The sequence below is a fragment of the Sphaerodactylus townsendi genome, linkage group LG04 (assembly GCF_021028975.2).
Source record: "Sphaerodactylus townsendi isolate TG3544 linkage group LG04, MPM_Stown_v2.3, whole genome shotgun sequence".
NCBI lineage: Eukaryota > Metazoa > Chordata > Lepidosauria > Squamata > Sphaerodactylidae > Sphaerodactylus > Sphaerodactylus townsendi.
The window spans coordinates 29,685,196-29,697,478 of record NC_059428.1 but is presented as its reverse complement, the minus strand read 5'-3'; the positions used below and the strand labels follow the sequence as shown (position 1 = coordinate 29,697,478).

The 12,283-nt window shown below is 40.9% G+C and overlaps 1 protein-coding gene across 5 annotated transcripts in view; it reads left to right on the top strand.

The window, feature by feature from the left end:
- SPATA13 (spermatogenesis associated 13) overlaps positions 1 to 12,283 on the top strand; it is a 174,961-nt gene that overhangs the window by 129,186 nt on the left and 33,492 nt on the right. For 4 of the 5 annotated variants that reach the window (XM_048494360.1, XM_048494363.1, XM_048494362.1 and 1 more), the window contains exon 3: positions 7,568 to 7,924. The exons of the other annotated variant lie outside the window; for it this stretch is intronic. In XM_048494360.1, coding sequence (XP_048350317.1) covers positions 7,568 to 7,924 — 357 coding nt within the window. The remainder of the gene's footprint in view (positions 1 to 7,567; positions 7,925 to 12,283) is intronic. 5 annotated transcript variants of the gene reach the window in all.

The following is a 12,283-nucleotide window of genomic DNA, read 5'->3' as shown; positions in this document are numbered from 1 at the left end:
TCATACCATGCAGGAATGCAAAGGACAGGTTCATACAAACATGCACGTAATGCATGTACATCTCTCCGAACCGATTGACACATATTCATTAATCACTTGGAGCTTACACTATCTGGTAATGATGCGCCACATGTGGCATTTTCACATCATGCAGCAAGTTCCTGGTTCAGTCGATAACCTCTCCACTGAAAACTGTTACAATGAGCAGATTTAAGAGAGGCATCTATCTAAGTCTATACCAAGTAGACCAAGCAGAGTAAATAGTATTAGGAAGGATGGATCAATAGTCTGCTTCAGTGTCTTTCCTCATGTCTTGGGCAATGGAGCCTGGCCAAGAACAGTGCAGTATGAGATCATCAAGCTGTAAAAAAATGGAATCAGGTAACAATCTGGAATCAGCCTTAAAAAATAGATTCCTGGGCTGAGCCTAGGCAAAATGTTGCTACATCTGGAGAAGTCCTGTGGAGAACTTACCTGCTTGGAGTGTGTATTCAGGAGTTTGGGAGACAATTGTGAGGATTTACTGGAAAGTAGCAGGGCAGCAGAGAACCAAGAATGGGCTTTTGTGGAATCATCTTGAAGTGAACATTAGAAGTACATGATCTATTCGAATTTAGAGGTAGCCGGCTGCAGTAGCATTGGTTTAAAAAAAACCCACATCTTATCCCTGTTGAGTTCTAGAACAAATGATGCTCTGAACGAGGCACTGAATTGGGGCTGTTCATTGTTTGTTTACAAGAAATGTGTGTGTGTATAGAAAGCCCTTGTTTCCTGAGAATCGGGGATAAGTGGAACCTGTGACTTGAAAGAAGGAGACATAGGCAATAATATGGTAGCCATTCAGAAAATGGGGCATGAAGAAAACACCCTGTACTGCTCAGGGACCTGTGGGGGGAGGGTTGTTTTAAACTAGACTTCCAATGAAATTTTTGGAGACTGTGTGTTGGGAAAGTGATAAAAGCAGGCAGGAGACTGGGGCAGAGGGCATGAGTTGTTTGGAATTTATTGGTCAAAAATGTTCCAACAAATTTATAACAAGCCCCCCCACCCCTGGTAACTATCTTATCCCATACATACAGCATTACAAGTCATAAAAGCAACAGTTCTGAAATGATGTAGCATGCTAATGGGAGTTTGTAGGCTTTGGGGCCTTCTTGAACAACCGTGTGCCACTAAAATGTACCCTCAGCACTGATGTTAATCCCTGAGCATATGTGACAGAGAAGCTTTCTCAATGAAAGCATGACCATTCATTCATCTGAGCTGCAAGACACTGACAATGTGGTAGTTTTAGAATTCTCTTTGTCAAGGAATCCTTTTTTAACTATAGTTTGCATATTTACCTTCCTCAAAGGTTTGCAATCTAATTTGCACCTTACCCATTTTTTTTGCTTGTTATGCAAACCAATCACATTGTATTATCCCCCAGTTGCTTTGCGTCACCTCTTAAGAAAAAGGTGAGGAAGGATCCCAGAAAACCTCTCCTGACCTAATCCTTTGATTGTGCAAGGACTGTGCAAGGATCTGCTCATCATCTTTTTTCAGATAACAGTAAAGCTTGCCTGAGAGAGGGCAAGACCTTGTGCCCTACTCTAGGGTATCTAATTTTGTTGTTCCAGCAACATATGGCTTTGCTTCTCTCTAGTTACTGTGCAGGTAGACATTCCCACTTAGGAGATTCTTGCTTGTTTTTCGTTTCAGGACTTGATCCCTTGTTAAATGGCAAATGTACGCATCTGCACAGTCTTTAGTTTGTAGTGTTTAGCTTTAGTAGAAAAGGAAAGTCCTCACAGTCAGCTGAACTTAGATTTGGCCTCCTATTGATTTAAAGAATCATAGGAGTTTAGAAGGTCCATACTGGCCATCTGGTCAAACCCCCTGTTCCATGCAAGATCAGCCTTAAAGTGTTTGTCCAGCCGTTGCTTGACAACTGCAGTTTCAGTAGGGTTTGACAAGTTTCTGTGAAAATTGTTGTCAGTGAAATGTGAATAGGAGTGCAACCTTAAAGTTTGATCCTACATTACTCCAGGAGCAAATCCTATCCATTCAAGTCTGCATAGTGTGTTGCAGCATTAAACATCTTGAATATTCCAACAATTCTGAGACTTAGAGTATCTGCACAAACAAGAAACTGGCCTGTATCCAACCATACATTCCAAAGACTTAAGTGCACTTATATTTTATTGAGGGGGTAGCAATTTCTGTTGATTCCCTCCTCCCATTGCTAACCCCCACTTTGCACCATATGTTTACTGACTCCTCCCTCCACCCAGAACAAAATTTTGACAGTTCAGTGTGCCCCAGTGGGAGGTTAAGAACAGTAAGAACACAGGTGCCTTTAGTCATTAGGAACAGCATGGCTGGGTGCAAACCACTCACTATAAAACTCAAGATTAATATTTCTGTCCATAACCTCAGCTAATTCAGTGAACCCTAAGCAGAGTGGTCACAGGCTTATTGCTACCAACAGTTCTTTTCAGAACCTGCATATGTCTTCCAACTTCTAGTTAATGCCATCTGATATGATTCCTTTGGACTTGCTAGTGCATCATCTTACAATTATTTTCCAGCTTTGAAAAAAGAAGGATCGCTTTGTTTTTCTGCAGCTCTCAACAATACAAAGAGAGCTGGGGAAAGGACTAATAAACACTATCCTTTTACATTTTGAGAGAGAGAGAGAGAGAGAGAGAGAGAGAGTTGCCATTCCCCCCCCCCCCATATTATCATTAATGATTGGAATAATTTGAAAATTTACACAAAAGCAAGGGGTGATTTTCTTTAAAAGTATTTTCTTTAAAAATACTTTAAAAGTATTTTCTTTAAAAATACTTTCATTTAAAGTCTGAGAAACAGAAAACTATGAAAAGAAGCAGTTTGTGGATGATAAGGAAGTCATTCTTTTGGTTCTCACACCTGTCAATCACAGACATGACTCAGTCACGGCCATTAGAAGGCTATAACTGCCTAGAGTGGCATAGATAGAGACCTGATATATTTTTTTAAAAAATGTTGGGGATCCAGGGTATCTGATGGACCAAATGGGCATTTGGTGGCATGCCCAGATTTTGGGTAAAGCCTAGCCACCCAGGTGAAATAGCAGGTTTTTTCTGGGTTGAGTAATGTACAAATAATTTAAGCAGATAATAGAATTCAATGTCTGGTCTATATCAAATCAGGACTGACTATTCTCTGGTTCTGCTACTGTAATTTGGACATGATGTCATTGACGGGAATCCCCCTGATTGCTCATCAAGTTTTATTGCATAGAAAAAGGCAATGAACTGCTCTCCAGGAAAGGACATGTGACATATTGATTCCCTCAGTTGAAAGGCACAAGGTCACAGAAATGAACACTTTGTCCAGCAAGTTATGTTAAGGATACTGCATGTTCTTGTGGCTCTTTTGTGAAATCTTTGATGTTTCAGTGTTTGTGGGGCTCCAGTGTTGGATAACAAGGTAGATCCTGCAAAAGTGATTGTTTAGTATTTGATTTTTTGCTGAGATATATCACTTAAAGGCCAGTCATTAGCTGGCGCAAAGCAGTGTAACTCTCTCGTTAACCGAAGTGGAGTCATTCCGATTTCTACAGATGACAAGCTGGCTCTGTGTGAAGAAAATAGTGAGTGATACAAACTGTGTGGCTCTTTTGTACAATGAAATGAAAATAGCACAGAATGAGGATCGCAATATAGCTGTCCTAAATTCTCTTAAAAATGACTGCACAAAAGTGTCCACACCATGCCATATGGATTTGCATTTTTGTAGCTTCCATGCAGGGATAGGCATAGAGTAGGAGCTAGTAAACAGTAATTCTGTTTCATCTTTCTTAAAGTATTCCTTAATTATAACCAGGGATTCTTGTTTTAACAAAGATAGGAAAATACAACATGTTACTAGTATGAGAAAGGGGCCTGTTGACAGAGCAGTTATTGATAGTCGTGTGACTACTTTTAAATTGTGTGTGTGTGTGTGTGTATGGGACTGTATATTATATGGACACATTGTATGCATAGATCTAGTTGTAATCCTTTGTTTCGTCTTTCCACTGTCAGAGGTCCCAACTTTGGACTTCACTTCCAACTTTGGACTTCAAGTCCAGCTATTCATTTGATGTGGATTCAAGCAAAGTGGGGTACTTGAGAATATCATTGGGATGAGGCTAACCTGCATCTCACACTGTGATCCCAACCATGGAGAATCAAGCCTTCCCATATCCTCCACATTAAATTCTCTTTCTAGGTAACGTTGGAATATGAGACAATACTGCGTGAATGGGTTGAAATGTTTTACGATATTTGTAGCCCATTTGTGGAACATTTCTTCAGGCACCATTTCATTTCTTATGGTTCAGGGACTCTGCTGCTCTGAAAGTGTGGACTGCCTCCCTGGAAGGTCTTTGTCTTTGAGGTGATATGTGGGTTCTGTGTGAAAAGCTGAATCTGTGATGGCACCTGCTTATGTGCAAGTCATTGTCTAAAGTTGTCAAGCTATGGACATGTGCATGCATTTTGGAACAAGCCCCTTTTCCTCGCCAGGTGTTTCAAATGGTTTCAGTTAGCCTACCTCCATGGTGGCGAACCTTTGGCACTCCAGATGTTATGGACTACAATTCCTATCAGCCCCTGCCAGCATGGCCAGTTGGCTGTGCTGGCAGGGGCTGATTGGATTTGTAGTCCATAACATCTGGAGTGCCAAAGGTTCGCCACCACTGGCCTACCTGCTTCACAAATTACTGCATAGTAGCATCACTGTATAAACATCACTGTTCATACAATTTGCTATAGTTTGTTTTCTCACATTTTTAGGGTGGCACAGAAAGAGTTTCTTGTTGCCTTTGAAGCTAGGTGGTAGAGATTTTGCTTTTTGCCATTCTGTGATGTGTTTCATTATAAGCTTAGCTTTTCCTAACACCTCGTTATTATATATATTTCTTTTTTTAAAAGTATTTAAAAGTATGAGTATTTTTTAAAGAACCCCCGGCAATTGGAGGGTAATTTGAAACCATGAGCTCTGATGTGGATAAGGCATATATGACAAAATTCATCAGAGTTGAGTTCACAAACTGATTGTGTGAGCCCAAATAAGGTCTGAGGATGGGGGAGAATGCCTGCAGATCACTGCAAGGAGTGGCTGTTCTTGCACAAAGTTAGAAGTGTCAATGTGAAATCATAGCTGAAAAATAATTGGACCTGGGAGGTGCCCTGGCTCCATACTATTACCAACACTCCGTTATTATAGCAAACTATTGGTAGTGTGCCCAGCGTGTGGGTTGCATTTGAACTCCCTGCCTGTGTCATGAACTGGAGCAGGCTCAATGCCAGAAAGGCAGCTCCATTAACTTCCCGAGGAATTTTATATGTATGCTTGACCCACTTCCATTGTTAATGCACACAATGAGAACCACGTCCCAAATCCCTCTGATGTTAAGGAAACTATCTTCCGCCTGTTAAGGTTTAACTCTGTGTTAAGCTTTGCAGCAGAATACCAACTTTGCAATAGAATCCCTGGGGGCCGGGGGAACGACACACATTAATCACACATTGTTAATATCAGTTAGCAAGAAAAAACCCACCCGTATTGGTCTTCTGGTTTCCTTAAGCATTCTAGGTCAGAAGATGACATAGTAGTCCCTGGTTGGTCACTCACTTGAGCTATTTTTTTCAGTGCTGTCCAATGCAAGCAATGTTAGCAGTTACAGTCCATATAATGATTGAAAGGATTTGGGCAAGTCCTTTTCCACATGATGTTTGTAACCACTTCCTTGCTGGCAGTCAAGTAAAAAATTATGTTTTCTGAAGAGATGTCCAACAGTTGATATTTTCTGTCAACTTTCACAATTTGATCAAAACCCTTGAGTAGATCTTACTCTGGAATGTGTGTTCAATCATTGTTTCCTATTCGCTGTTCATGTGAGGGAGGAGCCCCATTGACTTGTCTGAATCACCAACTGTAAAGCATATTAATAGTTTATATTGGGAGCAGAAGTATCAGACATCATAATCTTTAAGCATATTAATTTGGAAACATCCCACTGAAACCCAGCAGTGTTTATTTCCACAATTCATTATAAATTATTGTTAATTTGTATAGCTGTTGTTTATCTTTACTGGAGAAATAAAAAGCTTAAAGGACAGATAGAAAATACGTTCTAGGCCTTGTTTTTGTCATACAGTCAGGACTGAATGGATATGTGTATATATTAGTGATTCTCACCCGTTTCATAAATTTGTCAAAGCTTAGGAATTAATGTACATTTTCACTAAAATGTTTCTCCCCTGGTGACCTTTGCATTCTAACAGTATTTATACATGTTGCATGTAAAGGATTAAGAGACATTTAAATTAACAGTGAAATATCCAAAAAGACTTCCTTTCTTAAACATGATTAATTATACCCCAGAATACAAAAAGTCTCTAGTATCAGAGGTGGGATCCAGCAGGTTCTCACGGGTTCCCTAGAGTAGGTTACTAATTATTTGTGTGTGCCGAGAGGGGGTTACTAATTGGTGATTTTGCCACGTGATTTTTGCTTTAGTTACGCCCCTCCTCTCAGCAGTAGCGCGCAGAACTTGAAGCAGTCTAGCAGGAGGTACACTGGCGTGCGTGGCAGCCTGCGCCTGCATGCATTTGTTTCCTGCCCAAGTACCGGCACAGCGGCTGAGTCTTTGCCACAGCCCCGCCCAGGAATGCCCGGCCATGCCCCCATTGTGCCCTGCCCAGCCCCATTGGCGCTACACCACAGTTTGAATCCCACCACCATGGGAACCTGTTACTAAAATTTTTGGATCCCACCACTGTCTAGTATCCTTTTTAGCAGGGGTGTCCAGCTCTAGTTCTCCAGATGTTCATGGACTATGATTTCCTGGCAGGAGCTGATGGCAATCGTGGTCCATGAACATCTGGAGGACCAGAGTTGGATACCCCTGGTTTACAGTATAATACTGTGCAGTTATCCAATTCTAAGTCCATTGATAACAAGAGGCTTAGACTGGAGTAAACCTGCACAGGATTGCACTGTTCGAATGCCACAGTGACTTTCCAGTGAAGCCTAGACTAATGAAATATACCAGAAAGTTCATTAAGGCTGAATCCTAAGAACATTTGTAGAAGTAAACCCCACTGCATGAATGGGATTTCTCAGTTTTATTCTGATGTAACCACAAATCTGTGTTGGCTCATCAGTCTACTGTTGCTACTCATTTTACTATCAAACAACAGGATAGCAAATCAGCAATTTGCATTCAGTTTTTCATTGAAGATCCCTGGGGAGGGGGGGCACACATTAATCATACATTGTTAATATCAGTTATCAAGAAAAAAACCATCTGTACTGGCCTTCTGGTTTCCTTTAGTTATGACATCTTATTAAAGTCCATGACTTTTGGATTTAAGTAATTTCCATTTGCTGTTTACTCAAAAGTTTGTGGTTTTCATGCTTGACGACTTTTTTGTGGGTGTTAACGGGCTTTTAACACTCCTGTGGAAAGATTAAGCCTTTAAGGAATTTTTAGGATGAAGCTGAATGTTTAAAGTGCTATGGCTTATTTGACTTGTTCACATTTAAAAAGGTTGTTACTGATGAACACTGGAAGAGGTCTTCATCCCAAGATGAAGAGAGGACAGACGCTCAAAAGGTCACAGCCAGGAGGTGGGGCTCTGGAAAAAGGTCTCGACCTCGGCCCCTCTCAGATTATGGCCAGTTGGCCATTAGGAGTTTCTCAATACCAGAAGATTCTGTTGCTATGGAGTCTCAGATGGTGGGATGTGCAGATGACAAGAATGAGCCTGGATTGCCGTCAGCTGAATCTGGAACCAGTACAGTAGCCATCCAAAGAGAGCGTAAAAGAAGACCCATCTCTGTCATTGGTGGGGTCAGTTTCTATGAGAACAATCAAACCGAAGAAATAGCCGATCTTCTCACACAAGTAAGACATAAAATGCATCCTCTGCAAACCTCCAAAGATCATTCTTCTTCCTTGCCTATAACCTTCAAATTAGAAAATAGTGGACACATCTTTTCCTTCTTTCTGCTTCTTCTAAAACATCATCAATTTTTTTAAAAAATGAAATCAAATTAACTTAAATAACTACATGGATGATTCTTGCTTGCATTGTATACTAACATTTTCCTTCTTTGGGTGCTGATACTTCCATTTTAGGTTTTTAAAATAGTCCTGGTATATCCAAATACATTGAGGAATGGCTTGTATAAGAAATAACAGTGGGAAAATAAAAATATCAAAATGACAGGCCATTCAGTAGTCTTTTTAAAAATGCAAGTATGTATGAACACTGATTTAGCATTTGCACAAAGTTTTTTTAGAAACATGAAAAGAGACTCTGGTAATACAGTATGGAGTCTTGTGACATCTTAAAGACTACCAAATACATATACATTCATGGGCCATTTATTTATTAAATTTATTTATTAAATTTATTTATTAAAACATTTCCATTCCATCTGTTTACATAATACCCAGAGGTGGGATCCAGCAGGATCTCACAGGTTCCCGAGAGTAGGTTACTAATTATTTGTGTGTGCCGAGAGGGGGTTACTAATTGGTGATTTTGTCACGTGATTTTTGCCTTAGTTGTGCCCCTCCTCTCAGCAGTAGTGTGCAGAACTTGAAGCAGTCTAGCAGGAGGTGCACCGGCGTGCGTGGCAGCCTGCGCCTGCGTGCATTCGTTTCCCGCCCAAGGACCGGCACAGCGGCTGCGTCCTTGCCACAGCCCCGCGCAGGAATGCCCTGCCCCCGGAATGCCCGGCCACGCCCCCATCGTGCCCCGCCCAGCCCCATTGGCGCTATGCCACAGTTTGAATCCCACCACCATGGGAACCTGTTACTAAAAATTTTGGATCCCACCACTGATAACACCAGATGGCAACAACAGAAAAGTTAAAACAACATAGAACTCTTCAAATCACAAAATTCAAACCGCTGCTGTTGCCCACAAACCTCTACCATCAAAACTAACTTTTCAGCAGCTTCCCATGTAGACTGTCTAAAATAAAACAGGTTTGCAAGCCTTTTAAAAACTAGTTGATGAAGGTCCTCAGCAATAAATCACACTGTGACGTTGGGCCATTAGGCCATTTACTTCATTTATACATGGCTTTTCTCCTCAGTGCGGACCTCAGGTAGCTTACATCGTTCTCCTCCCCTCCGTTTTATTTTCACGACAACCCTGTGAAGTAGTTTAAGCTGACTGTCACTGGCCCAAGGTCACCTAGCAAGCTTCCAGGGCCAGATTTGGGATCTGCAATTGGTTGTCCCAGATCCTAGTTTAGAAAGAGGTACAACTGAGCCTAGCAAACCATTGAATATATTTTCCTGGCGAAGACACTGTAAACATGTTAGGAACTGCACGTTAATTGGTGAGTTGGCCTTATTGGCCATGCTTCTTGCATCTTTCTATGAACACCTATCACCAAATCAGTTTGTTAGTCTTTAAGGTGCAGCAAGAGTCTTTTTCTGGGTTTTACAGCAGCAAACTTCTATGGCTATCCACACTAGGTGATAGCTTGGTGAAAGGCCCGTATTCACTTCTGGGTCCGGTGTGCATGTGCTGCCATGGACTTTATTCATTCCACAATTGGACTGAATACAACTTATAAACAAACAAGAGTGAAACAGAACTAACTTTCTTTTTAAACTCTCTTTGTCCAGTAGGCATATTTTATGGAAATATTTATTTAGATCTAGCATCTAGGAAATAAAAGTGTTTAGTTTTACATCCTGGTCAGAAAGAAATAAAAGGCTGTTTTAGCATAACAGGGCTGCTACAAGGGATCTTAAAATTTTCTCCTAGTTCATTAACTAAGTTTATTAACTTTTCTGTTTGTAGTAGATTCTTAGCACGTATTTCACAATAACTGTACGGTCAATTTATAATTAAAAGACAGCCTTAAACTGAGCACTCTAACACCATTCCTATGAATGTACAGTGAATGTTTTCACATTGTGTTATGACTTTTTCAAGCATTCCAGCAAGGTGGGCGACTTTCTTTCCTCCTTACAGTAGCGTGCAACTTATTTAATTTTTCAAAAAACTGTTCACAGCTGTGATTTTGCTGTAAATTCTCTGTTCTCGTAGCTAGTATTCTGCAAATCTGCTGAATGCACTGGCAGTTTTTATTTTCCCTTACTGTTGCATGTAAATTTATGATTTGCTGTAATTCTGAGGACAAATTTTAAAAACTTGACTGTTTAAAAGGTAGGTATATTACCTTTATTGCTAATAATGTAAAAAATGTAGAATATGCTCCTGTTGAAGTTCATCAGAAATGTACTGATTGCTTTGAAAGGCTGGAGGCACCGGCTGTTACTGTGAAGTTGGTATCTGAAGTGCAAATAATGGAAAGTAGTCATTTTTTTCCAACTGGTCAATTTGTATTTGTTTTTAAACAGCTCTCTTATTTGCTCTTGCTGAAAATTGGGACTTGTTTTCAATTAGATGCATTCAGAATTGAACTGTTTGGTTTGATGAGCTGAAATATAGGAGTATTTGTCTGGGATGAGGCATTTACAAACAAGGCAATTCAGGATATAGCTGAAGAGTTTCTTTAAGATCAGATTCTTATCTGAATGAAGGCAGGTGAATCAGTAGCACAGTATTCAAAGATGCCTAAAGACCCAGTGAATGCCTGGGGAGGGGAGGATCCCTTCCTTAACACTTCTTTTGTACTGCATGAAAATTAATGCAATGTGAAAACTCTGTGCATTTCATACTGATGCTTCCTATGGAAAAAACTGTAAAGCCCTGTGTGGGGAGAAACCTATTTGAAAGGATGGGCAACTAATAATGACATCTCCATAGGTAGGGAATACCTTTATGGAGGCTAGATTTTAGAGAAATAGCACAGATCTTCCTAGTTCCATTATTTTTTCGTCAGTGTTTTAGTTACATATGTATGTATGCTATTATGCAATTAACTGCAAGTATTTGGAAATGTGAGGGGCAATGGAGGCAAAATGAAGCTTTTAAAAGTCCCCATAATTTCAACTGAAGAGAGGAAAAGATAGTGTTGTTCTCATTTTGGGTTGCATTGAGCCCTGGGTCTTCTACTATGACAAGATTTTAGGCTCAAATAATAGCTTGAACATAATTACTAGGATCAAGCATAATGTGAAACCATGGTTTCTTTTAACTACAGTAAATAACTCAGATCTTGATTTTCCTAGACAAATGCTGGTGTGGGGATCCCCTGACCCACAATTTGCTCCTTCATTGGGACCACTCCTACCAGTAGAGGACTCACTAGGCTTCAGGGAGGAGGTTGCATTACCAGGATCTACCTCTGCTCACCAATGCTCTAAGCAGGATCAGTGTGGTGGCGAACCTTTGGCACTCCAGATGTTATGGACTACAATTCCCATCAGCCCCTGCCACAATGGCCAATTGGCCATTCTGGCAGGGGCTGATGGGAATTGTAGTCCATAACGTCTGGAGTGCCAAAGGTTCGCCACCACAGAGCTACACCATTGCTGGTCTGCTTCTCAGTCCTCTATAAATCCCTAGTGGAAAGTCACATTGTCTTAGCCATTTCTATCCCAGCCATGTGACCTGGAGGTATTGGGGACTGGTGGAAGGCTCTCATTGTTCTGGGAAAGTTCTTCCTGCCCCCATCCACCTTCTGTTTGCCAAATGCCTTTCCCTACCACCTGTCTGAAGGCAGCCTGGTGTCACCATGGAGCTGCATGGAGAGGGGCATGCATTTTACAGCTGGTAAAGTCGGATGGGGTCCTGCCACTGACAGATGGAATCACCTGTTAGTGTCCACCAATGAAAAGCGAGAGTGGTAGCCATGTGATCTACTCTGTCCAGGCATCTCTGTAGCCCACTGAGTGAAAGAAGGTGCTGAGGAACGTCAGGATTTAGCCAGGATGTTTGTATTTCTATATCATGTGACTATTGGGGGAGGGGCATTAATAAACCAATTTCATACCATGGTTTCAAATCCTGATTTGCTACATCATTAAGTATCCACAGTTAATGGAGCATCTCACTTTGGAATGATAGCAACAACCATAGCTTGTTTAGTTAAACCATGGGGGCTTTCACACATGCCAAATAATCACTTTAAATGTACTTTCAATGCACTTTGCGAGTGGATTTTACTGTGTGAAATGGCAAGATCCACTTGCAAAGGGTTGTTAAAGTGCATTATTCAGCATGTGTGAAAGACCCCATGGCTATCAACGACATATGAATGGAACATGTGGAATCTTTAAAACTGAAAGGATCCCTGATATCAATATACCACGATATAGTGCCGAAAACAC